The sequence below is a fragment of the Lutzomyia longipalpis genome, chromosome 2 (genome assembly GCF_024334085.1).
Source record: "Lutzomyia longipalpis isolate SR_M1_2022 chromosome 2, ASM2433408v1".
Lineage (NCBI taxonomy): Eukaryota > Metazoa > Arthropoda > Insecta > Diptera > Psychodidae > Lutzomyia > Lutzomyia longipalpis.
Window position 1 is genome coordinate 20,963,406 of NC_074708.1, and position 27,601 is coordinate 20,991,006.

Sequence of the window (27,601 nt, forward strand, 5' to 3'; positions counted from 1 at the left end):
TGTACTTTAATTGTTTTTATTGCCACAGGTAAATAAATAAAAAGGACGAAATTGAATGAAAAAAAATTTTTTTTGCGTGATATTGAAACGCAATTTTAAAAATTTAAAATAATAAACTGGGGAGGATTTACAGTTTTTCTGGCGTGAAAAACAAAACCATGGGAAAGTAGAAGAGTGTCGCTGCTATTGCTGATATTAAATATCATTTTCCATTTTAATCCTACCATCATCACACTCACCCCCTTTTTCACGGTCGATTGGCTATTCCTTCATGAGGCGGTAGATATGATGTTGCGCTCCATGATTGCTCGATGACACCTCAAAGACGTACGCTGTACACAAAAGTGTCTCTTGTGTCTCTTTGTTTGATACCACCTGAAATGGTTGGGAAAGAAGAAAAAAGAAATAAGACATTAGCCTCTTGTAATAGTTGCATGACTAAGAGCGAAAATGTACATATGTATTGTTTTGAGGAAGGGAAAAGAGAAGAGAAGAAAATACCTAATGTGAAGTACACAAGAGATATTTTATATAAAAAAAATATAAGATGTTATGAAGTGCTAAAGTTTATTTCAATTTAACAATATCTCTTCTTTCATGATGTTTCGGAAGATTATTCATAAACTTATCAAAACCACTAATTTATTTTCATTCACACGACTTTTTTTTTTAACTTTTGAGGTTTTATCACACTATCACATACAACAACAAAAAAAATAAAAGACATTTCTTATATTCTATTCAAACTAAATTTGCTGCTCTTCACCCAAAAAGAAAGAAAGATCTTTTTACAACTTAGTGTGTAAATGTGATTAAAATTAACTTCTATTGACTTGCTATCTCAAAGAGAGAGTGTCTTCTGAACTTAATTTGTATTATTATTTATAGTAGGTTCTTATTTCATAATAATTAAAAAAAAAATAAATATTATGTTTAAAAACTCCGGAGTTCTCAACCCCTTGACGAAAACTAAAATTGGATCATTTTTAGTGAATTTTGTGCAATATCCAAGAGTGAGACTAAGAAAAATATGGTGAAAAAAAAACACTGGGTAGGTACTTATGTATGTATACTATACAAGTCACTCACCTGAAGTATAGTAAAATTCTCAAGAACACTGTTCATCATGTACTTCTCGGGCAAATGTTTCAGCTTGAGGATGAAATTTATCATATATTCACACATTGGTGACCTATGGATGCGATACACGAAACGTCCATTTTCCAGCCGTGAGTATTCCGTTTCCACCTTTTCCACCACTTGCTTGCCAAATGAGCACACCTTTGTTGAACAGGTGATCACCATATTTTCATTACTTTCATATCTGCAATTGCAATAATGGTATATTGGGTAAAGAGTTACTCAAGAGTAGCAAACATCAATCATTTGATAATTTATGATCATTAGAGATTTCTGCTTCATCTCCCCAATTAGATGGTGGAAAAGAAGAGGATGATGGTATTTAACAACAAAATAAAATTACTTACTGGCTGGTAACACCGTAGAAGGCACCCGTTTCATCTTGAACATTTGTATTGAGATCTGCCCAAAACTTAACTAGGAAGAATGCATTTTGTGGACCCTTTTCATACAATTCCTTAAGGCCTCCCTTCTTCTCCGGGAACTTATCGTAGATTTGTTTAATATCCACTGACTACAATGATAAATAAATGTAATTATTTTTATGATTATTAATTTTACTTGTTGTAAAAGAATTGAAATATTTTAAATATTTTCATGATGAAATTGTGATTTCTTAATTTTTTTATTGTTTTTTTTAGCATTTAGATAGATGCTTACGTGATAAAAATACTTTTATTCAAATATAGTCTAATCTATCTAAATATCTATCTTCGTCACCCTAGTCTATCCAATTTATTCAAAAAATCTTTTTGAAGTACATAATAATATCTTTTAGTACATATTAGGTATAGATGACATATAAATATTATAGTTCTAAGCACGTCTTCTCTATATAAATTAAGATGTTGTGTTATAGACCGATTTAGAAATTATGTATATGTAAAATTGATTCATTTTGTGTTTTTTTTTCATTAAATTCAAACAATAGTTTTATCTTATTTTCTTCTACATTTACCTCTAAGAGTGGATCCGAATATGTTGGTTGTCCACTTATATGAACAAAGAGATGTTTGTGATATGTCTCGTCGCGATGAAGTTCCATGTACGCCGAAAATTCCAACATTCGAAATTTTTGGGTGGCAATTGCTCTTCCTTCCCATGGGGGTGGCAGGGCGGTCTGGAGTCCACTTTCAACAGGAGCTGATACTGCTGTTGCAGATGGTTTTCCAGTTGGATAGGGTGGCTGGGCGAAGGGCTTGATACTGTTGCCAGGACATAAAGTAAGAGACAGAAAGATAGATAGAGAGAGAGAGAGAGAATGTCAGTTGTATTTTCTCAGCTATGCAATTTTTTATACCGAAATAATAAAAAAAAAAACTTACTCTTGCGAAGTTCCAGCTTGCAAGCCTGGCTGCCAAAATTGCTGTAACGAGTAAGAAAAAAAAAGAAAGTATAAAAATATCTTTCTTTAGAAAATTTTTGTTTGTAATTTCTAATTCGGTTGATTGATTTTCAACATCCTATTTTAACGAAAATCATTGGACATTTATCGCACGATTCTGCACGACAAATAAATTTTCTCTACATTTCTTTGATTTTTCACCTTCTTATTGAATTTAATGCTTCAAAATAGGCATGTAATCGTGACTTTTTATCCATTCAATGACACAATTTTTAAATTGATGCTGTCGCGCTAGGTTTTAAAAGTAAATGAAAAAAAATGTAGGTATATATAATTTGATACGAAGGATTCCAAATGTGTAAATCATTGTAAATTGTCTCAACATTATGATTTTATATAGCAAGTGTGTATAAGAAAATATTGGATTGAAAAAAAATATAAAGTTAAGTTGTTGAATGAAATAGATAGACTGACAGAAAAAGAAAAAAAAAAGTAAATAATTAATCGAATACACACTTCACTGAGTTGTTTTACCCATGTATGACCAAAACATTTGCTCAGTAACTTGTTGAAATCTCAATTTCAAATTTTATATGTATCTAGCAAGAGAAGAAAATTTACGATTTTTCCCTACTACGCTCTTTCACAACCTCCTTAGTGTAGGTTTCTTAAGAGTTTGCTTGTGTTTTTTTTGTTCATTATTTACTTCATTCGATGCAATTTTATTCTAAAATGAATGAATTTGCAGAAAATGTTACAAAATGTCATACCACATGAGACCGGTCTTTTACTATTGCATTAATTTAATAAATTAAAGGAAAGAAAACAGCAGAATTTTAGAATTTTATTTTTAAAATCCTGAAATTTCCAACTAGATTCAAATTATATTCATTTAATTTTGAGCTCCTAATTATATTCACATCCGAAATGTATATTTTTAATAAAAAGATATTACTAGTCAACCCGAGCCCCCAATCACGTGTGAGCAAACTCCATTTTAAACTATAAAAAGGGGGGCGTATATTTGTAGGGGGATGAATAATACGGTACCCGAAAAAATTTTAAAATAAAAAAATCCCTTTATCTGACCCTTCAGCAGGTAGAAAATGGGAAAAATCAATTTTTCTGTGGGGGCGCTACAAAGGGGGGTTGGGGCAGAATCCCACATAGCGATTGCAACTCGTATTGACCACCTCTACCCCCATACCAAATTTCATAAAGATCGGCCCAGCCGTTTAGGAGGAGTTCATGTGCCACAAACATACAAACTTTTCAGCTTTATATAAAGAAGATGTTATTTGAATATTGAAAAAAAATCTTCTAATGTTTATCCGGTACCAAATTAAAGTCTTTGATCAAATTAATAGTTCAATAAAAGTAATGATTTATTACTGTCTAACAAAAGCCCCTCGTCTCGAAAGTACAGATTAATCTTAAAGTAACAGGTAAGGCGAATTTGTTCAACATGGTAGCAAGATGTATTAGAACATGTTGAGATAGAGTCAAGATGGAAAGTTCTTAGGAAATAACTTTTCTGTATAGTAAATTAAAATTTAATGTAATAAAAAATATTGTTATCTGAAAGATCAATGAGAAAATTGTACTTAAAAAAAAGAAAACGCAAGATGTGTGTCTATATTGAAGCTAAAGGATATAAATTTCTTGCTTAAGATTGTAGGTCAGTGATTCCGTATCAATCACAGAATCTCATGTTTCAACAGCAAACAATAGCAAAAAAAAGTGAATATACAATAAAAAAAAAAGAATATGTCTTACCACTTTCAATTTTGCCTGAACTTCTCGCAGTCGTCTTCGCGCCAAAACTTGAATGTGTGAACTAACTTGCTTCCGTGTTCTTGTTTTTCCTGTCCGTAATTTTATATAGCGGGCTATCAGTTCATTTCGGCCTGTGAATCAAAATCAAATGATTAAATCAATTTGCTGTGCAAGGAAATAGCAAGAATCAATTTCATATTTTTGTACATAAAGGTAAAGCGAATACATCATATTTCACCACAATTGGCGATGAACAAAAAAGTAAAGGGGTCAAAAGACTAATTACAAAATGAGGAAAACCGAAGGCTAATCATACACACATAAGTGGGAAACTTTGAAACAATAAGAAATTCCCATAAATTTTCCACCCCATTTCACCCTCCACGATAGCACTGGGTGAGCACATACACCTATAGCTCACAAGCATTCGTAACCATCCACACCATACCCCAAAGAAAATGCCTTTTATACAGGGAAAGGAAAAGCCAATGAAAGCAACCAATTCTCTCACTCTCTATGTGAGAATATCCTTAGAGAGTAACAAAGCGATATTATCATCAACAATGCTGAATAGAGCCACATACATACATGAACTCTTCATATATGCGCAAGATGATGAAGGAAAGTGATGATATGCATTTGTTAATTAAATTTCGTCAAGTCAGAAGTGTAAAAGCAAAGGGAACGGGGAGTATCAAATTTGTGTGATAAATTTTCCGACATTTTGCAATTTCACTCACTACCTCTTGTCTGCCAATATAATGAAATGATGTGTTACTTTATTTTTAGGTAATCATTTCTGTGGTACATGCTTTTCAAATTATATTACATTTTTCATATAAATTATAAGATTTTAACCCATACTTAGATTCTTTTAAATTTTAAGATATTTAAATAGAAATTTTTATCCCACGTCAATATTCATCCGGATCATCCCAATGATTTCAAAGTTTCGATTCCTACAAACAATTCTGGGAATTGTTTTCATGGAAGAGAGAGGTCAGAAATTGAAAATATGTATGTAGGTATATAGAAATAATAATTGTGATGGAGTTGTCTTCGCAGAACGGATCAAGAGGAAAAGGAAGAAAATATTTGACCTTTTCACACTTGATATCCTTTCTCCCTTTTGTCTTATAATTCAACTTTTGCCAACAAAATCATATCCCATTTTTGTCATTCCATATACTCTTCTTATTTCCTCATCATTTTCTCTCTGTGACCTTTTCCGTGAAGCCACTCTAACAATTCAGTGAAGAACGTGAAAATCTGTGCAAAATTTTCCCATCCACCTCTTCATCCCCGCCATCGAAACCCTCATACATGGCACGAAGTATGACAAAGTCCTTCCATCCTTCTCCCTTTTGCTTTGACACGCCACTCACTTTTTTTTCGTTCTCTACCACAGTAAATTTTCCGGAAGCTTGATGACTAGGATGACGATGAAAATTTCACAGCAATAATTCAACAATTCATCCCGTCATACAGGATGAGGCTAAAAAACTTTTTGGTAGGGAGGGGTGTTGTTTTTCCATCGCATACCCCCCGGCACCACCAATCTTCCTCCCAAAACATCATTTTCACCATGATTTTATAAGAAGGAGAGGTAAAAGAAGAAAAGCTCTCCCTCCTATTGACTTTTTTTTGTGCCTTCTTAGAATTTCCTTACTGACTAAAAGCTATACATATATTGTATGTATGTATATGGTGGCATGGAGGGAAACTGACTCATTCCCATTCATAGAAATTCTCCTTTGTTGATGGTATATTACATAAAATTGTTGTACATACACAATAGAAAGCAACCCCCATCGTAAGTCTCGCCTTCTCTTTCACTTTTCCTCACTTCCCAGGGCTCTTTTCATATTCTCTCTCTTCATAGAACACGCCTTGTACGTTCACTAATTGCACATTCTTGGCATAGTTTAGTTCCCCTCTGCATCATTCACTTTGGGTACACGACACACACACACTCGTTCATACATTCAATGGAAATTCTGGATTACTTTCCCAGGGGGTGTGAGTGAGAAACGTGGTAGAAGCAGTGAAAGACAGAGACACAATAACCGCCTTTTATATATGGTGGATCTTGGGGTATTATCCGATTTTATTTATTTTTCGTTTTGTTTTTTTTTGTTTAATTCAATTTTGACCTAATCCGCTGTAGTTTAACCTTTTTGGTAAGCGTCTTAACGCAATGTTAGAAAGACAACTTGAAAGTAGGAATAAAAGTTTTTAACTGTCCGGATTGAATGGAAAAACTCTAAGAAAATCATTCATTGATTGTTACCTATTCCTCTATTGATCTGACTACAAAAGACGCTGCTGCTGTGTAAAAATAATTTAAATACAAATCAAATTAAGACACTTTTCTGCTATTGTAAGAAACCTTTTTGATTTATAAACAATTCAAATCAGGTAGTAGCACTGCGTCGTACTATGCTACATAGTAGGACCCCCGAAATGAGTGGGAAAGAGTCAAAGGCAATTGCAGAATAAGACAAATATCCCATTGGTCTCCATATCATTCCACATCCTCCACCCGTACCCCATAGCTGGCAAACTTCGAGTGAAAAAAAGCACCACATTGTCATACCGCGTCTACGTATATAGTCTCTCTTTCTCACCCCCAGCACCATTCTCTTTTAGTCTCTCTCGGATGAAATTCATTGGAAAACTTGGGAAAAGCACCTACTCTCCCACCACTTTGGGAAAAGTCAGGCGCACAATGTTGTATCCCCGAAGCTAAAAGAAGCGCGCTCTCAATTTCGAAAATACGAAGAATTTCTCAAGGATGGTAGGTATAAGGAGGAAAATATTGCTTTGGTGTGCATAAAAGGCCAAGGGGAAAAAAAGGTCTCATTCATAAAAAGGTATAATGATCCACCTGTAAAAAAGGGCATTTAACTGACACATTTTCTGGCTCACATTCTCTTGAGGTGAGGGAGTAAATATTAGATCAAATGACTCGTCAAAAAGTAATAATATATATGTATATATATATATATATATAAATATATTGTTTTGTTTGCAGATTAAAACGAAGAGCTTATTATAATTTTATAATATATGAATCTACATTCGTATTTAACTGATTTGTCAAATAATAGTACACATTTGCCACACAAATAGATACAAGTATAGGTAGGTTAATTTCCTAAAAAATAATTTCTGAAATATCCTACATATGTATACATACATATATACATTTATATATAATCATATACATATCTAGATACTCTGTGTACTATGTATGTATATATAGCAAAAAATAGATCAACGAGCTTTCATTTTACTGACATCTTCGTTCATTCATCCAATTGATTTTGTAGTTGTATAAAAAAAATTATTAGCTTTTTGTTTTCTTTAGTTGGAGTTGCTTATATTCTTAGTTGTGAGCTTTAAAAAAAAACAAAAATACCAACGGTACCAAAGTCTAGATCAAGTTATGGAACTCTTCTTGATTTTTTTCTAAACACTTATTAATCATATACAAGCGTAAAAATTAGATTTTGAAATTGTAGAAACACAAAAAATACTTAAAGCTAAGTTTTGCTAAAAAAAACAATAATATTTTAAAGCAATGTCTTAAAGTACAATTTTATTAAATCTATCTCGGCACGATTAAAAACCATATCTGAAAATTGAATAACTTTTTACCCAAACTTCATCTAATGTGATCTTCACTTCAATAGCATAGTTAGATTGTTGGAAGAATATTTTTTGAGAAAAAATATAAAACTAAGCCATAATAATTCCCATATTCTTTGGTATATGGAAATGCTATATATTCCTGAAAATTTCTCAAGTAACAAATGTCAATTATCATTTTAAATTGTATGTTATATGAAAGGTATAGGTAACCTTCGAAACAGAGTTTCTGTGTGCCATAGTAATTAGGCTAGTGATAAACGTTGAGGAAGCAAAGTGAACCCCATTAGGGCATAAAGTGGTATAAATAAGAAACATTTAACATTTAGGGGATTATTGAAGTGAAAGAAGTGATTACAATCGCGATTGCAATTTGTCTATGTACGTTTGTAATACATCTAGAGGGGCAAGGTTTAAGTACCTTCTTCCACTTTGCTTTTACCTCATTATAATTAAATTCTCCAGTTTCTTAGAATTTCTTCTTTGTTAATGTGCACTTGACATTGTGAATGAAGATTTTGCGGCAGTACAATAAGACCTCAACATAATATAAATATAACACTCACCGTACATCTTTCCTTCGTCGGACAGGATAATTTTTCGTCTTCCACATGGTGGATATATAGCTAGAGCTTCTTGGAAGCTCTGTTCTATGTCTGGACTCCAAACACCCTCAGCATCGGCCGACGACAGATCCTTTTCGTCCTATTTTTTTGGTGGGACACAAAAGATACATTACAATCACATGGTACATGCTTTGAAAAATTATTTCATCACCATGCCATACCATCTCTCCTTTATCTCTCTCTCCCATCTTAAGTCATGACATTGTCCACATTTAAAAAAAAAGTTCATGACAAATTAATTTCAATTGTACCATTTGAATTGCTCCCAAAACCCCACTTCCCCATGCCCTTATGGGTCTCCTCTCTCTGTGTTTTTATGCAATATAACAGAGACGAAATGGAGAGACAAGAGAGATGATGATGATGGTAACTAAAGGGTATGGGATACTCTACATCGCTCATATCTCCAACATCCAAGTGCTTTGAGTCTGAGCCTGCGCCATTTGTGTCGGCCGGTCCCAATGGACCGGCACTAACTGGTGTCCACGGAGACGTTATGGTGGCGGTTCCAACGACACTATCTGCAATTGAACAGAAGAAAATAATCATACATTAGCGCAATATTCTCACTTAATAAATGCAATTAAACTCATTCTTATCATGTCATTTTCATTCTTCCTTCAATTATCACATCAAACCCCCTCGAAAACATAAAGTAGGTACATATTATACACAAAGGGAATCCCTCTGAGGGCATCAAGATTGTAACTTTGAATGCGTACAAGTTTACGATATTTTTTCTCTCTTACATACATAGTGTGCGTTAATTTGTTTATGCTGCTTCTAAATTAACTTGTAAGTGTACACTGAAGTGGCTATTCTTTTAATAAGAAAATTTAAAAAAAACAAAAAGAATCTCTTACAATGGGCCTAATTCAGCGACTAAGAAACCCTTGAAATCTTTAATTTTTGTACTGAAATTTCAAGATTTCAAGCGAATTTCAAGGGTTTCTTTCTTGGTCGCTGAATAAGGTCCAATATCTTATTTTTACATACATAGTTTCCGAACAACTTAAAAAAATGTTCTTGTAAGCTGACCAAGCTTACGAGTAGGGCTCGGACTTTCGATCTGAACATCGAAGCTTCGGTGATTCGAAGCATCGAAGCGTATTCGAAGCACTGCAAAAGAACTGCTTCGTTTTTAAAATGCTTCGATTATTCGAATAATCGAATAAGCTTCGAAGCTTCGAGTAATTTTTAGATATTCGAAGCTTCGAAGCTTTTAACAAATTTCTTAAGGGCATTACTTTTTATTAAAGGCGCTTCGCGCTTGAAGACACCTTAAAAAAAAAGATTTTTAAAAATAAAATAATTTCTTAAGGACATTAGTTTTTTATTAAAGGCGCTTCGCGCTTGAAGACACCTTAAAAAAAGATTTTTAAAAATAAAATAATTTCTTAAGGACATTGTTAATTTTATAAGAAAAGTTCTTCAAGCTACGCAAATTCACAAAAAAAAAGCACAGCTCAATTGTGCATTTTTAAAACGAATCGTCCATCCGCTTCGAATACCTAAAATGCTTCGAAGCTTCGAATATTTCAAAAAGCTTCGAAGCTTCGAATATCTAAAAATTACTCGAAGCTTCGAAGCTTATTCGATTATTCGAATAATCGAAGCATTTTAAAAACGAAGCAGTTCTTTTGCAGTGCTTCGATTTTTTCTCAACACTTCGAAGCATCGAAAAGTTCGATTTTTCGGAGCCCTACTTACGAGAGCTGTGTTTCTTTTAATGTACCAATTTAAGTTTATGATCCGGCCGGACAGACGGCCAGCCGTAAAAAAAAATTTTTGGAGCATACGTTTTTTGGAATGTGAGGACTCTAATTCGTGCTCATCCCAAGTTTGAGCCCGATCTGACGACTTTCGATTTTGCTCGGTACACAAAAGCTGTGTCTAAAAAAAACACAACTAAAACTACTTCAAAAATTAAATTAAGTAGATTAATTTGCACAAGCAATTTCTTTTTATTAGAGAAGTTCTAGAAGAAAAAAATAATCACTTTTATAACGATATCGGATTATATGGTATAAAAAACATATCATTTAAGACATAACATGACATAATTAAGTCTCGTAAAGAATAAAATTCATATTAGAGTGTATTCTTTTCTTTCAGAAGTTTCAGAAAATCAACGGTCTCGTTAAGATCTCTCTCTCTCTATCTCTCTCTCTCTCTCTCTGATTCTTTCCCAAATGAAAAACGAGTTACTTCTCTATATACATAATTTTTAGTAATATACATATATAGTGTAAAAATATAGAGAATGAAACAAGCTCACAGGTGTTTAATATGCAAAGTTGTTATTTCTGGTTTTGGTTTGTTGACTCAAAATTCCACCACACTTCACTCATATGTCATATAGGTATATAGAACATACAATAGGTAGTATATTAAACTACCATGCGGTGTGACAGTGGTCTCCACATGTCTTCCAATATACTATAGAGAGGGAAACAGAAAAAGCCATGATAAATGTACAAATAACATAATCTTAGATACAAGAGATTCTCACAGAGTTATCACTAAGAGGTGAGAAATTTGCTTAAGACACCACTCTTCAATATTTTCTGCATATCAAGTGCCATTTGAAGCAGACACTGAGTCTTTAAAATCTAAACTCTTGTTGCTTTTATATTTTGGTTTACGCCTTCAAGTGTTCTTGAGAATTAAAAATGTACAATGTGTGAAATATTTAATTCCTTTATTAATTTGTAGTCTGCTACAGATGTTTTTTGCATTTATTTTTAGTGAAAATAATGTGATTTTTAGGATTACATTACGATGTAATCAACTATTTAAAAGAAATGCACATAAACAACAAACATTTCCAAAATTTCTTCAAAATATTAGGTAGGTACAGTCAGGTATTACTTAACATCACATAGGATGTACTCTTCTCACCCATTAATAATAATGAGTGGAAAGAGTATATCCCACGTGACGTTAATCAGTACCTGACTGTATACATAATAGTCTATTGATTATTATGTATAAAAGTTCATTTGCTAAGAATTATGAAAAATTTAACGGTCTGACAATTTTATTGAATTAAAAATAAGATCTTGTAGGTTAATGTTTCAAAGTTTTTTTTATAATTTTTAAAAAGCTCGAAATTGAGTTAAAACATATAATTCTCAGTTCTAGTCTCTCTTACAAAGCGGTGTATTTTTTTTTTTAGATAATCAGAGGTGAGATATCAAATGTTTCAATTACAACAAAATCAAAAATTTCCTACTAATAAAGAAATTAACTAGATCTCTTTCATTATATAGCAGTTTGATATTTACAAAAAAGCTGTGAACTTTATCAATTTATATAGGCATTGAGTTGTTACCCAAAAAAAGAGTGAAAAGAAGGATGGTAAAGAGCATATAAAACTAATGATCTCAATTTGTTTGAGATTTTACACACTTGAAAATTATGATGCAATTTCTATTATTAAACAACCTACACACACATCGTGTGTACATTTTCAAATATGTAATTCCATTTTAAAATGCTTTAGCAGATAGAATAATATGTCTAGTCTTGTTATTGCTTATTGTGTGATTGCAATCAAGTATAATTTATGACATCTCATCGGGATAGAGTACCAAACCACTATGTTGTGATTTTATTTTCGGCACCCACATTCACAATTATTTTATATATATTCTTGTACTTCTCTTTAGTTTATAAATTATTTCGTGCTAAAAAATACTTTTGACTCTGATTCCTTAATATCATGTTTCTTTTAGTTGCAGAAACACCAACAATTTTGTGACACTTTCTAAGAATGAAAGAATAAAGAGGAAGTTAGAAATAGAAAAATGGACATTTTTTGAATTATGCTCTGTCTGTATATGTTTCTATGGGAAGCATAGCATATTAGCATGAGTCATTGAGATGAGTAATGTGGGAGGACATATTGTTGAAAATTCTTTCACTTATTTCCCTTATTTCATCATAGATTCCCACAGGAAAATTACATTATAGAAAATTCGAGTCATAAAATATCTACTACATAATTCCTAATATTCAAACTAAATGCTATCTGTCATATTCAATTCGACCAATATGAATCTTATTAGTCAATAGAACCACTTAATCTTTTGCACTCTTCAATAAATGGGCCATTATTCAAGAGAGCAGTCAATTTCAGTTAAGTGATAATTAAATAATACATTTATACGCAATTAAATGATTATTACATAAAAAATGAATAAATATAAATTCAGTGCCACGGTCGAAATATTCACACATGTTTGTCTTGTTTAATTTAAAATTATATAATAGATTTATAGTAGAGGTGTTTTCTTCATCGCCACCTCCTTTCGCATTTCACACAATTGCTCATTTCATCTTATCCATTAACTCTACAGTACATATTTAGTGTCAATAAACCACTGTATTTATAATTTTAAAAAATGAAAATATTCAAAAAAAAAAGTCAATAATGGAGGGTTTACGATTTCTAAGACATATACATATGTACATATGTGGATTATTTATTTATTCTAGTTCATTATTAAAGTTTTGTTGTTCCATATCTTTTACTATAAAAGAAAGACTTTCCTTATGCAAAGCAACACGATAAAAAACCCAATAAGTACATACATATTAAATATTTTGTGACAAATGCAACAAGGTAAAGCACGCCAGTTGAAAAAAAAATAAAGACATTTTTTCAACTTAAATTACACAATTATATGTATTTTTCACTAAAAGAGATGTTATTTTTTAATAAAAATAAATCACTAGTAATTCTGAAAATTGCAAAGTATTATCTAATTTAGCCATTTTCAAAATTGTTTAATAAGTAATAAATACTTTTCATGACTAAACTATAAAATTCTGTAATAGAGAAACTTCAATTTGCTACAACAACGTTGATGTTTGCTGATGTGGGCAAATTTATTTAATATTAGATGGATATCAAAAGAATTCCTTAAAACTTGAGAATCAACACGTAGCTAAATGGGTTAGAAAGACAATTTTAATTTTAGGTTTTGCAAGCTAAAAAACTTATTTATTATTTAGCATTCTATTTGCGTATGTGGTTTGTTATATAGTCAGAAGTACCAGAAATGATAGACTTTTGGTGAAAAGATCAATAAAGTGGGACAAGACTAACGTGAAATAAGTTGAAAACTTACGATGTGACACACCTTAATGCCATCTTATTTACATTATGTATTAAGGGGGGTCTCTTGGGAAATCTGTTAGAATTTACACATTTTTAATGTAGTCATTTTCTTGGGGTTTTTCTTAAACTTGGATATCCGATTATGGTTACATTTGTAGCCTAGTTATTGAAGTGTAAGAAAATCACTTTTCGCCATTTTAGGTGCGACGCCATCTTGTAGTTTTCCGACTTTTCTGCAGAACTGCCCTAAAACACAAAGGTAGGTTTTTCTCAGGATCTACTGGATGGATTTTGATGGGGTAAAAAGCAAATGAAAGAGGAAATACCAATGCAGATTTTGATGTAGCGGAATTTTGAATTTCCGTTCTGGGACTGAGAAAAGTGAAAAAACGTCAAAAATTTCTGAAAAAAGTCACATTTTTCCACTTTTCTCAGCCCCAGAGTGGAAATTCAAAATTCTGGTACATCAAAATCTGCATTGGTATTTCCTCTTTCATTTGCTTTTTACCCCATCAAAATCCATCCAGTAGATCCTGAGAAAAACCTACCTTTGTGTTTTGAGGAAAATCTCAAGATGGCGTCGCATCTAAGATGGCGGAAAGTGATTTTCTTACTCTTTAATGATAAGTCTTTAAATGTCACCAACACTTGAAAACCAAGTTTAAGAAAAACCCCAAGAAAAATTAAAATATTTAATTTCACCAGCTCTCAAAAGAGACCCCCCTTAATATTACAGCAACCGACAGAAACTTGTAAATTCTTCTTCTTGGTGTATCAAGTAAAACTTGAAGCATGTGGCAAACTAATTTGTTTAATGAAATTTTCCTAGAAATATTTTTTCATGTTATTACACCAAAGAAGAATTGTCCAGATTTTTTTTCAACTCTTGAACATAAGGAATGAAGTTAAGATTGAGGAAATGACTCTAGAAGACATTCATTTGCCCAATTCGTTCTCTCATTTAAATTTAATTACACTCTCTCTGTATTTCCTCCCTTGGTAATATACTGTTTTGCTTCTTTTTCTTCAACTTACAATATGGCAATTATTGTGAACGTATTTAAAAGTTACCGAGTCATAAGAGTAATTATTTATGGATTTGGATAATTTATGCTTGACACATTCACATAAAAGCAGCAAGTTTTCGCGCTCAAATCTTTTCTCGTTTCAATCGAAAGCTGATTGTTTGGTTGAAAAAGAACTATGTGGTTGATTATATATATATATATATATATATATATATATATATATATATATATATATATATATAACTTTAAAATTTAATTAACGGTATTCTTAACACAAACAGATAAAATTAAACGTCTGTATGCGCTACAAACATTCACAATCTTTGACTCATATTATTTTAATTCGGAATATTTGCAAAATATAGGTTACCTAATGCTTTATAATGATGAAAATTCCTATACCTAATCGAATTTGTCTCTTAAGCTTTTTCGCTCAATTGAAGGTGTCATTTCTTGATCAGAATGATTGATCGTTTCGAACCCCGAAGTATCTAATCATAAACTTCGGAGTGGTTGGAAATGATTTGAAAAAGAAAAAGTAAAAAAAAAAACCAAAATATTACATAGAAAGAACGAAAGGTATTAAATCTATAGGTACATAATCTCATCATTTGTACAGAATATAGGATGAAGTAGATTTAAGAGAGTACCAACAGAAAAAAAGAAGAAAAAGATCGAAGTGTTGTATTTCAATGGTCCAAAAACTGGATTTCCAATTGAAATGGCGCATAAACGACCATGATCATCGTTATTTGATGATGGAAGTCTCTTCTTGTCTTCAGCTCGCACACTGAAACACTACAGATTCACCATCAAGGTTTTCTTGGAATACATATTGTAAGAAATACTATATACATTGGGGAAGAAAACGACTGACTCTATTCGACTCATCATCAACATCACTATTGGAGGCAAACTCATGGAGCCACACAAGAACCAGTCTCAAGTTGCGCCTTTCTTAATTCCCCTCATGCGCGCTTTTCTTTCAAACTCACACTCTCTTGGACGTCTTCTTATAGTCCTACAATAGTCTTTCTTACACTTTTTTCGTTCATTTTAATTTTACAGCAAAAGAGTAAAATCATGCTGTATTTTTTATATTTTTCAATTTATTCTCTCTTTCATCCATATATTTTCATTTCCATAGTGATCTTTCATTTTGCTTTTTCTCGGTCTTTTCATATATTTGATGTTCTTTAAAGTTTTTTTTAGTACCTACTGACAGTACATAAAAAAATATAAGAAACATAATTACACTCATCTTAGTACAGACGTAGGTACTTTTCTTCCTCGTGCCTCTCTCTTTATTACTGTACTCAAACGACTTAAAGAGTTTGTCTAGATTTGTTTACATAGAGATTTTCTAAAGAATTGTTAGATTGATAAACAGAATAGGGAAACACAGGGCGAGAATAATTCACACAGGCAGTAAATCATTCTAAATCTTTCCAATAATAATAATTCATATTTTCAAGAATTAGTTTAAAAATTAAGTATAATTATAGAAGATGATTTAGTATGATTTTTTAAAATTAGGATTTAGGAAAAAATAATAGAAGAACGGAACAAATCTGACGATTAAAATTTTTATTTTTAATTAAACTTTGTTTTTTTAATCTATAGGAAAAAAAGCGTTTCTTCAAAATTTGTACTCAATGAACATCTCTTACTTATGTTTTAGAGACTAACAAATGGACAAAATTAGAAAACCACTGAAACTCATATGAGAACTTCTTGTAAAGTGGTACCACTACATACTACAAGTTGTTCTTGTCCTCTGGTTTTTTTTTGTACACTCAAATCAAGCATTACATAAATGTTTTCTATATACTCAGGTATTTTTATCTCATACGACTTTTTTGTCTCCTCGGCACAACACACAAAAGCAAAAGAATAAGAGATCCACTGTGAGAATAAAAGATGGAACACACAGCGAGAGTTTAATCAGAACACACCTTCGAAGATGTAAATGAGTCTTCTCTACGATTTTTTTTCGAAAGGAAACGAAATGAGATATTAATCAGAAATTTTGTAGCCTTGTGGGAAAGCCATGCACTATACGTTAAGTAGAGTATAGTATGTGTGTACCTGACGTACAATGCTATTAAATAAACACGAAAAAGCATGTTATCAAGTTTGTTTCCTTATCAAAAATGTACTTGACTAATTTGAAAAATTGCAAATAGTTAATGCTTCAATTGACATGCAATATTTCTTTTTCCACATGTGTATTTTCTCCTGTTGCAATTTCCACCCCAATAAGTCATTCGCACCATGATAATGGCCGATACAACCACTTGCATTGAGTATTAATAAAAATCAGCAATATAATTTATATATTACATGTGTATATAAGCAAGTAAAAGCTATATATACAAAATCATTAAATATATGTACAGTACTATGTACAATTACTACCATTAAAGCCTATACGTGCTGTTTATAAGTCATTTAACCACTTTGTGTAATTCATATTTCTCTATCTTGTCTTCGCTGTACTAAAAAGTTGAGCAGAATTATGTACACACACGAGGCATTATGTAAAGTATTTGATCAAAGTCAATAGAGACGAGAAAGAGATGGATACATAGTATATCGTGTATGTATTTGGTATTATTACAATTTCATTGGTATTTGTGTAGCGATCTTTCCTTTCATTCAAACGATGAATCACCCATAGACTCTCGAGTTTTCCCAATAATTCATTACCTACCCAATTTTTTAACTAAATATACATTGCAAAGAAAACTATAAGAAAAATCCTATAAATTGGACGCATAAATAAAAAAGAAATTAATCAATTGTTTGTTTAAAACTATAGAGAGAGATTTAATTCCACGAAAAATGTTGATGATGTAGGTATTTCTTTTTCTGCAGTCTTCTCACTTGACCCCTCATTGGGTTATACTTTATAATCATTTTAAAAAGCATGGCAGTATTTTAAGTATTATTTTAACCCCCTTTCACTGCATCTCTCCCCATTCCAAAATTTGCACATTTTCACACACAATTTATTTACGTCCTGCCACACAAAATCTCCCAACACCAAACTGTGTTAAAGAGATATTAATAATTTTTTCTTCCTCACAAACTTTAACAACTTAAACATTAAAATAATCATATTTTTGTTTCATCAAATATTGTTTATATACCTTGTAAGTACTTGGCGCAAACACGATGAGTACAGAATTGCAGGTGAAATAATTCTTGAGCTATAAATCAAAAGTATAACTTTTTTTTCACTTCACACTTTTTTTCACTCTATGCGTTCTCTTCCATGTGAGAAATTCTTTGTATATTTTTCGTGAACTTAATTTTTAACACAGGTTCTATACACTAATTGAACTAGTTTATTTATAAAGGCACTTCACAAATCTTTTTTATTAAAATAACCACTTGTGTATTACATAGATTTTGGCTCCTTTTGCCGTTCATATAATCACTTGTAAGCTTGTTATGTGTAGTATCGCATAGATGTAAATACCACAATGCGGATGGTACAGATGAAATTGACATTTGAACAGAAGCACGAGTATATTTACTTTTTTTTTCTCCGTTTTCACATCACACAATGGCTAAAAAATTATCTTTAGCGTCACAATTTTGCGTTTAGTTGAGCAAAAGTCTAATAAAACAATCAGGGAGACTTGCGAGAACACCGTCACCGTCATGCGTTCGCTTCTCACTCTCATACGTTTATGAACCATACTTTGCTCACACAACCCAAACTTACACAGCATTAATCTCTCCTTCTTCCTCACTCTCAAATACCACGTCAATAATAAAATGATCGCAGTGGAGAGCATAATACATAAGTTGTGTGTTGCCGACGAACAAAATAAAAGAAAAAAAACACCAATATAGAAGGTTAATCATAAGTTGAATTAAAAACCCAAAGGATTTTATATTTAATGTCTTTTTGTAAAACTTTTGAAGGACAAAGTTCACCCTTATTTTTATCACCTGTATTTATAATTAGTATAATTTTTGTAATTTAAAAAGGTTACCAGGATGGTATCGTTTTTAAAGTTTTAAAGCTTTGTCATTTGATACACTGCTGCATCCCAAATCTATTGTATGATGAATTTAAAAATGTTGATTAAAAATAAAATATGTGACCCAAAAGTTTAATGAACTAATACGATCCCGCATGAAATCATTGTTATTACCCTATTAGATTAGTACTGGGTTATTGGGGTGCAGCAACCTGTGGGTATATTTGATTTCAAACAGATCAACATTATGTATTAGTTAAAAATATGTATTTGAAAGTTTTTAAATCATAATAAAATTGATTGTTGTTTGAAATGAAAGAAAAGCCAAGTATCTTAAACCTTTCAATTCATAGCCCATTCTGTTATTTAAAAGTATTGGGCCTTTAGCCACCTCAAGTGGCAATCTTGAGTGAAAGAGAGGGAGAAACATACTAAAACTAGCAAGAAAATCTCTTCATGTGGTAAACTTGTTGAAGCTTTTTAAGCACTTGGTCGTCTCTCAAGTCTGCTTTATGTATAGCTGTGTGGTTATTTTATTCTTGTCTTTCATTTGGCACCAGCAGCAACATATAGTGTAGTGCTATCTCATTCTAAATGTACGGTGAGTAACGCAACAAGAAATCAAGGTTTACAAAGGAGGAAACTAACGGGGAAACGCATTAGGCTCATAAGCTACTATGGGGCACAGCTTTTACTTGCAAGGCAACTAAACTCTCGATGTTGGTCACTTTATGATTACGTAAGATAGCCACAGACAAGGCTTAATTTACCTCGCATGCTATACGAAATCAGCAAGAACATTTTACAATATAACATCGAACGCAGTGAAAACAGATTATGTGTACAAGCAAGTAAAGAAACTAATGTATTTATGAGACTAAAAGCATTTTTTTTCTTTTCTATACTCTGTTGCTATAATAGTATAGAAGAATGATTAAAGATTCAATTGGTGTGAATAATTTTACAAAACACACCTCAATTCATTCTTTCAATTTAATGCTATATTTACCTTTTTACTTCTTAAAATGTGTCTTCATGAAAGTATTTTTCGGGCTGTGTAAAACCTTTGTTTTACAAGCGAATTTAGAAAAATTACTTGAAAAAAAAAAAAAACAATAAAATTAGAAACACAAAAACTGTATATTTTGCTAGGAAAGAATAAATAATTAAAATCAATTCTTGCGCTTTAAATACTTCTTTAGAAACCCACATTTGGTATAGACACAAGATCCGAACACATTTGAGCCTTAACCCCCTTTTACTTAGTCGTCTCATCGACAAATCAGCCATAAACTCAGACACATTCACACATCTCCATGCATCTTCATCTTCCAAAGTTTGAAGATAGGTACATAACAACCGGGTTATGTGCTGAATCAAGAAGAAATACTAAGATATATAAGTCCTCAATACAGTCACTAAAGTCACTTTTTCCCCACACTTCACTGGCATACGAGGTACACGTTTAAGAACCACATGAGAAACCAGTTGTTGGGCTCAATATAGCTCCACCGGCTCCACCTAATAATATACATATGTATCCAAATAAGTGTAACTCAACCAGAGGTGAGCGAATGAAACGAAGGGTCCAATAAATCAAAAATTACAGCAAATTTGTACACTTTCCTTCCACTGGGTTATAATTTACCAAAAATCTTCACTGATCACTGATCAAAAGGATTGAATCTGGCGACAAATGAGCAAGTTTAACATGAACAAAATATCAGCCAATTTATGTACCTTTTCATGTACATTCAATGTTTAAATTCGAAAGAAAGAAAATTTTCACACATTAATAGCAGCTGGTCACCAATCTCACTCTCACGCTCGCTACACAGAACTATAATAAAATGATGTAAGAGGAAGTTTTGATACATTTTTCTATAAAACAGCTACATTACAAATACCCTTCACAAATCAACCCCTTCTTGCATGAATTTCATTTTATATTAAAAAAAAATGTACGGGTAAGCTGACCAAGCTTACGGGAGCTGTGTTTCTTTCAGTGTACCAATTTTGTGAGAGCAAACTAGAACGCGAATTAATTTAAATATGCGCAAAGTCGAGAAAAGTTGAAAAGTCATACCCTAAGAAATCTTTAGAAGGCCATATCTCGAGAACGGATCCATAGATTTTCGAGTTTGAGCTATCGTTGGTAAGGTCTTAACCTCAACTATAATATATTAAAATATGAAGTAAATCGATAATGGCATTTTCGAAATATTCGAGTTCGAAATTTTCGAAAATATTGATTTTGACTTTAGCGCCTCTCGCGGTCATTTCTCGAACTTGCAATGTTCTAGACATTTGTAGGGCTTCACGAAACCTTTCATTTGCACTTGAGTTGATCAAAATCGGACTTGTCGAACCCGAGATATGACATGCCAACTTTGGAAGGCTATATCTCGAGAACGGCGACATAGATTTTCTTCATTTTTGGCATGTAGCTAGATAATATGGTCAGCTATAACATATCAAAAAATGAAGCAAATCGATAATGGCGTTTTCGAGATATTCATCGAAAACTCATCGAAAATTTTGTTTTTGATTTTTGGCCCTCTAGCGGACACTTTTAAAACTTCGTATGTTCTGAAGAGTTGTAGGGCTTGTTGAAAGCTTTCATTTGAGCCCAGGTTGATCAAAATCGGTCAAGCCGTTTTCGAGTTATGGTCGATTTTCGATGAAAAATTGGGGCGGCCATATTGACTAAACGGCTTGACCGATTTTCGAAAATGAGGTATCGTTGGAAAGGTCTTGATGGCCCCTACAACATATAAAAATTTCAGATTTTTAGCTATTACGGGGGCTGAGATATAGCGAAAACAAAATTTTGAGGTTATTCAAAATGGCGGACGGAGGGGTGGGGGGGTGGATTTGACCTCATAATCGGATGTCTTCCGGTCGATATTTAAACTTTGCCGTTGACCGCAAGTCTCTATCTATTACCGTTCTCTTGTAATTTAGCAAAAGGTTCCGGACGGACGGACGGCCGGCCGGCCGGCCGGCCGGCCGGAAAAAATTTTTTGGCGCATACGTTTTTTGGAATGTGGGGACCCTAATTCGTGCTCATCCCAAGTTTGAGCCCGATCTGACGACTTTCGATTTTGCTCGGTACACAAAAGCTGTGTCTGAAAGAAACACAGCTAAAAGTATAAATATCAGATAAAGGAGTGGCGTTTCATAGTGAAACGTAGGGAGTACAGTTTGTCACATTTAAATTCCTTTCCTGTATTGTATTTTTTTTCGGTGTATTTGTGATATTATGCCCATATTACGCAAGGGGTAAGATTTTAAAGTCACTAGACTATATACTTCAGTGCTTACCCTTCTGGACAGTCCCCTAAAAACCTACTAAACAAGTGGAAAATTTTTCGAGTAACACATTTTCGGTTTTTGTTGTAGACCATGTAAAATAATCTATATAATAAAGAAAGGTCTCTTTGTTGGTAATCAGTCGTGTTCAGCTATACAAATCTACACCGTTTGTCCGATCGCGATGAAATTTGGTACAGAGGCTCCTTATATCAGGCGGTTTCGAGTGACCGTATTCATTTTCCCCCCCAAAGCCTCCTTTCAGGTAGCCCCCATATAAAAGTCATGCATTTTTTGCGAATTTTTTAATTTGGCGCCTGAAATGTTGTATGAAAATGATTTTTTCTCTTTGTGAATTATTTTTCTTTGGGATTGATGAGTGGCCCCAATCTACTTATACACCATCACAATTTTTTTCTCTCTAAAATTTGCGCGAAAAACGTCTTCTATATAATAAAGTAAGGTCTGACTATAATTTCGTTTCTGTTCAGCTATGCATTTCTATACCGTTAGTCCGATCGCGATAAAATTTCGTACAGAAACTACTGATACCAGGCGGTTTTCACCAACGAATAATTTTTCTATTGAACCTTTTTTCTTCTCAGTTTACCATCTAAAAAAGGATGTCATGCACAATACAAGGGCGAAGTACCTAATTGAAGGAAACGCAGAAAACAATTTTAACCCACCCAGTCTTGTAGGGAATCAAAAAAGGATAAAGAATCGCCAAAAATATTCACCTTTTTCCACTGGGGTCACAGAGAAAAAAGACAATAAAGTTTTGTAAGAATTCAAAAAAATTGGCCGCCATTCGCCATTTTGTTCATTTCAATGCATGAAGCATATGTTTCAATGCTTCGTCATGAGCTTGTCTATGAGATTATGACATTTCATTCATTTTTTTTTTTTGGAGAAAATAAAAAAAAAATGCGTATTTTTTAGTTTAATTATCGTGGTTAATGTGTTTTACGTGTTGATCGAGAGTGATTTTTATATCTGAATACCTGAAGGATGAATTCCCGCACAGCTTGTGACCGTCTCATCGAGCACATCTCTCGTTACAAAACAAAGCAATCCAAAAACAATGGTCGTGGATCGTCTTGAAGATGGCTTTTTCACGAATTGAGAGATCCTTTGCGCTGGAATCCTTTGCGTTTCACACTACCACGACGGACAAGACGATGGATTGCTAGTTTTGTGATTCCCTGGATGTTTTCACGCAAAACCTTACGATGTTTCTGAGCACCACCTTTCCCAAGACCTTTTCCACGACCAATGATGTGCTCGCTGAGACGGTCACAAGCTGTGCGGGAATTCATCCTTCAGGTATTCAAATATAAAAATCACTCTTGAACAACACGTAAAACACATTTACCACGATAATTAAGTTAAAAAAATACGCAACTTTTTTTATTTTCTCCCAAAAAAAAAATAAATGAAATGTCAAACTGTCATCGACAAGCTCATATTGACGAAGCATTGAAACATATGCTTCATGCGTTGAAAGAGACAAAATGACGAATGGCGGCCAATTTTTTTGAATTTTTACAAAACTTTATTGTCTTTTTTCGCTGTGACCCCAGTGGAAAAAGGTGAATATTTTTGGCGATTCTTTATCCTTTTTTGATTCCCTACAAGACTGGGTAGGTTAAAATTGTTTTCTGCGTTTCCTTCAATTAGGTACTTCGCCCTTGTATTGTGCATGACATCCTTTGCGCGAAGCGCAACAAATCCCCGCGATGCGAGGCGAGGTAAATTGGAGCGAAGCGACAATTTAACTCTTATTCTTTATAATATAGTGCACAACTTAATTTAAATATGAGCAAAGCTGGGAAAATTGAATTCATACCCCGTGAAATGTTTTAAAAAAACCATATCTTAAGAACGACTCTATAATTTTTTTCAACATATTATTGGAAAGATCTTAACCTAAGCTATAACATATCAAATTTGAAGTGTATCGATAATGCGAGTTTAAAATTTTCGGTTTTATTTTTTTTTATTATAGCGCCTTTGCGGTCATTTCTCGAGATAGCAATGGCGAGTTTAATTTGACTAACATCACAATCTTCAAAATCAGATATCTTCAATTCGAATATTTTGCCGTTGACAACAAGTCTATCTATTACCGTTCCCTTGTAATTTAGCGTTCTACTACAGTCGGCGGTTCGATAAAATTTTTCTTGGTACATAGGTTTTATGAAATCTGGGGACTCTTATACTTACTTATACCAAATTTGGGCTCGATCTGACGGTTTTCAATTTTGGTTTGAACACAAAAGTTATGTCTAAAAAAACTCAGTTAAATGACGTCAAAGAAAAGGTAATAAATATACTTATATATAGCAAAATATTGAATAGATGCAGACTTGTTTCATATAACTTGGCATTACATCCATTTAAACCATATAATGAAATTTGAACAGTATCATCCCTTGTTCTTAGTTCAATCAATTGGAATATTTAATCATCATTAGTAAGAGCATTAATTAATATATTATTACTTCACGAGTAGGTAGTAATTTATATACCTGTATAGCATTAACATCATTGTAGTAATAAAATATAAATCTAGAACTAAAGCTTCTGGGAAAAGAGGGTTCATTTCATGATGAGTTTCCCATCAATGAACGTGTACCTTCCACTCAATCATCCAACTAAATTGCGTGCAGATTAGCAATTTTGCTGCGTTTATCTTTCATTCCATGTGCGTAAGTCTCACTTTTTTTGCACCAATGTCCATTCATGTAATTCAATTTTAACATAAAGAGAGAAGTCGCGGAAAAAAGCATGATTAATAACTTTTCTTATAGCTATACACCACCCACTTTCACGCAGAGACCACAGAAGAAAAATACCCATAACTCAGCGAATTAGATTAAAAATAATTCCACCATTACTTCTTTTTATGACACACCACTGAAATTGAGACATAATACTTGAAATCATGACAAATTTACCCACTTAATGTGCAATTCAGACACAACCCAAAATAAACTTCATTTCTATGGTGTTTTTTTGTAGTCTTTTTTTTTACATTCGCCACATCATTTCTTTTCAAAATTATCGCAATTTGGGATTTATTCCCATTTTGATGATCTCCGCTTGAGCTTTCGAGCGTTAAATCGACGATTAAGAGCTGTTTTCTCGTATTTGTGTGTGAACCATTTCCATTTCTCGCATCCTCCCCTTCACAGCACATAAATGAATATATAGCGCTTCGTACACCGTAAATATTGAATTGTACAAAATGTTGCTTTAGCTTGATGCCGTTGACAAAAAGAGATAGACAAACCGTTTAAAGTGTTCAATAATATAACGATGAGCACCACGCGATTTCTTTTACATTGGCTAATGCACGTTATATTATATACTATACACATTGAAAGCCAGGTAGCTAAAGCACCTCAGCAAAAAATTTTATATATACTAGGTACATATATACCTAGAGATTAAAGCACAGGAGTTTTACACACATATCGAGAGACTCATGGCTATAACATAGCCATAGTCCAATCATGAAGCTGCTAAGAGGTACAAGATGCAGAGGAAGAAAAAAGAAGGTATAGAAGAAAAATTGATGAATCTAAGAGGAAACAATGAATAAAAAGGTGATTCAGAAACCTGTTCACCATTACAAAACATCGCATCGTCTTTCTCTTGATCTCTACACATAATAACCGGGTCATAATAATTTTTTCAGCTTCACTTCACAAAACTCGCGTGCTTTTTTTATTAATGTAGGTACAATATATTTTCTTGCTTATCAATTTGCCATTAATATTGGTAAAACTTTATTCGAAGACTCGTGTAAGTGTGACGAATAAAAGGCACATAGAAGAAATGGAAGAACAGACATGCTATATGAAAAGTTTCATTCATAAAAATTTGATAAAAATGTTTTGAGATTTTTTTTGCAACAACAGATTTTTATGCTATGCACACAAATCTTCCAAAAACGAGTTCATTCATTGACGTAAAACTGAGCGATTTAAAAAGTCATCATAATCATTATTGAGAAATACTTTATCGCAAGAAAAAAAGATGTCTTTAACTAATCTATGAAAAGTACAAAAAATAAAGAATTTTTTGCTCGGCTTTCTGTTTGTTTCCACAGATTTCTCTAATTAGTTGGTGTTCCACTTCGTGGCCAACACCAAGTATTGTAATCGTCGGATTTTCCGACCACCTCAGATCGGGCTCAAACCTGGTATGAGCACGTTTTAGACATCCCATATTATGAAAATTTTGGTGGAAAAATTTTGATCCAGCCTGCCGTCCGGTGACCTAAACTTTGCCTTATAGCTCGAAAACGGTAACAGATAGAGACTTTCGGTTTGAAGTTTTCTATAGAAATGTGGGTGTAAAATTTCATTATTTAGCATTTTCAAAAACCAAAATGGCCGCCGTCCGCCATTTTGAAATACCGTTAACCAGTTCTCTTATAGCTATAGGTTTGAAATTTTAGTATATTGTAGAGCTCTGTGAGACGTTTTCATCGATAATTCATACTTGAAAATCGGTCAAGCCGTTTAGAAAATATGGCAGATTAAAGCAAAAAGTGTTTTTTCGATATAACTCGAGAACGGCTTGACCGATTTTAACCAACTTAAGCTCAAATGAAAAATTTCAAGAAGCCCTACAACTGTCTAGAACACTCAAAGTTCCAAAAGTGGCTGCAAAAGGCGCTAAAATCAAAAACAAAAATTGCTTAATTTTAAGGGGCGATATCTCCGAACATCTGATATATATTATCTTTAAATTCTAATATGTTGTAGCCAGTTTAGAAGATATCGCTATTTGAAAAATTCTTGAATTTTATAAGTTCTAAGAGCCATATCACCTGAACGGCTTTCCCGATTTTGCAGAGTACAAAAAACCGCCATTTTGTGTTTTAGAGGTGACCTTAAAAAGTATCATATTATATGCCAAATTATAGCTTGTTTCAAGACCTTTCCAAAACTAGTCAAGAAATTTCTATAGGTCTTATAAAACCAGAGATAAAACCATTTTTATAAATCAAATTGCTGAATTTCACAAAAAATCAACTTTGCCTAGCATTGCTCAGATAAGATAAAATGGTATTTATTGCGTTATATTTCGATCCTGTACATTAGCATTGCTCAAAAATCAATTTAAGCGCATAAACTCTACACGTTGTGGGACACCAAATCCTATAACTGGACGCGTTATGATTGACTTTCGATTAAAATCGATTTATCAAAATAAATATATTTTTGTTAATTTTCATTGTTTTATTTATTGAATTTGACCATTGTAGAAGGATTTTATATAGTAATACAATCTCTGAAGGGATGAAAAAATCCAAGAGTTCCGTACCTTCCTCTTTTGAGGGGAACGTAGATGGCGCGCGGACTGGTGCAAATTCGGGGGTAAGCGAAATGCAAGGAGGACCTTCCTCCCATTCACAAGATCATTTGCTTTCGAGCGCTCATGGTGATCACTTGAAGGGTCGCTTGAGCTGAGCGTTTTTTCTATATGGACTTTTTTCTATATGGACTTTTTTTTTGTACCTACGTTGAGTGGGTTGCAGTAGAGGTGCACAAAAAAGGGCTGAAGGAAGAAAAATGTACACGGAGTTG

At 32.9% G+C, this 27,601-nt stretch overlaps 1 protein-coding gene across 1 annotated transcript in view; it reads right to left on the reverse strand.

The window, feature by feature from the left end:
- LOC129789394 (protein scalloped) overlaps positions 1–27,601 on the reverse strand; it is a 42,627-nt gene continuing 15,026 nt past the window's right edge. The window contains exons 2-9 of the mRNA XM_055826192.1: positions 8,932–9,059; positions 8,479–8,617; positions 4,262–4,392; positions 2,466–2,506; positions 2,099–2,345; positions 1,488–1,654; positions 1,090–1,324; positions 1–375 (exon numbers count right to left, since the gene is read on the reverse strand). Coding sequence (XP_055682167.1) covers positions 262–375; positions 1,090–1,324; positions 1,488–1,654; positions 2,099–2,345; positions 2,466–2,506; positions 4,262–4,392; positions 8,479–8,617; positions 8,932–9,059 — 1,202 coding nt within the window. The 3' untranslated portion in view covers positions 1–261. The remainder of the gene's footprint in view (positions 376–1,089; positions 1,325–1,487; positions 1,655–2,098; positions 2,346–2,465; positions 2,507–4,261; positions 4,393–8,478; positions 8,618–8,931; positions 9,060–27,601) is intronic.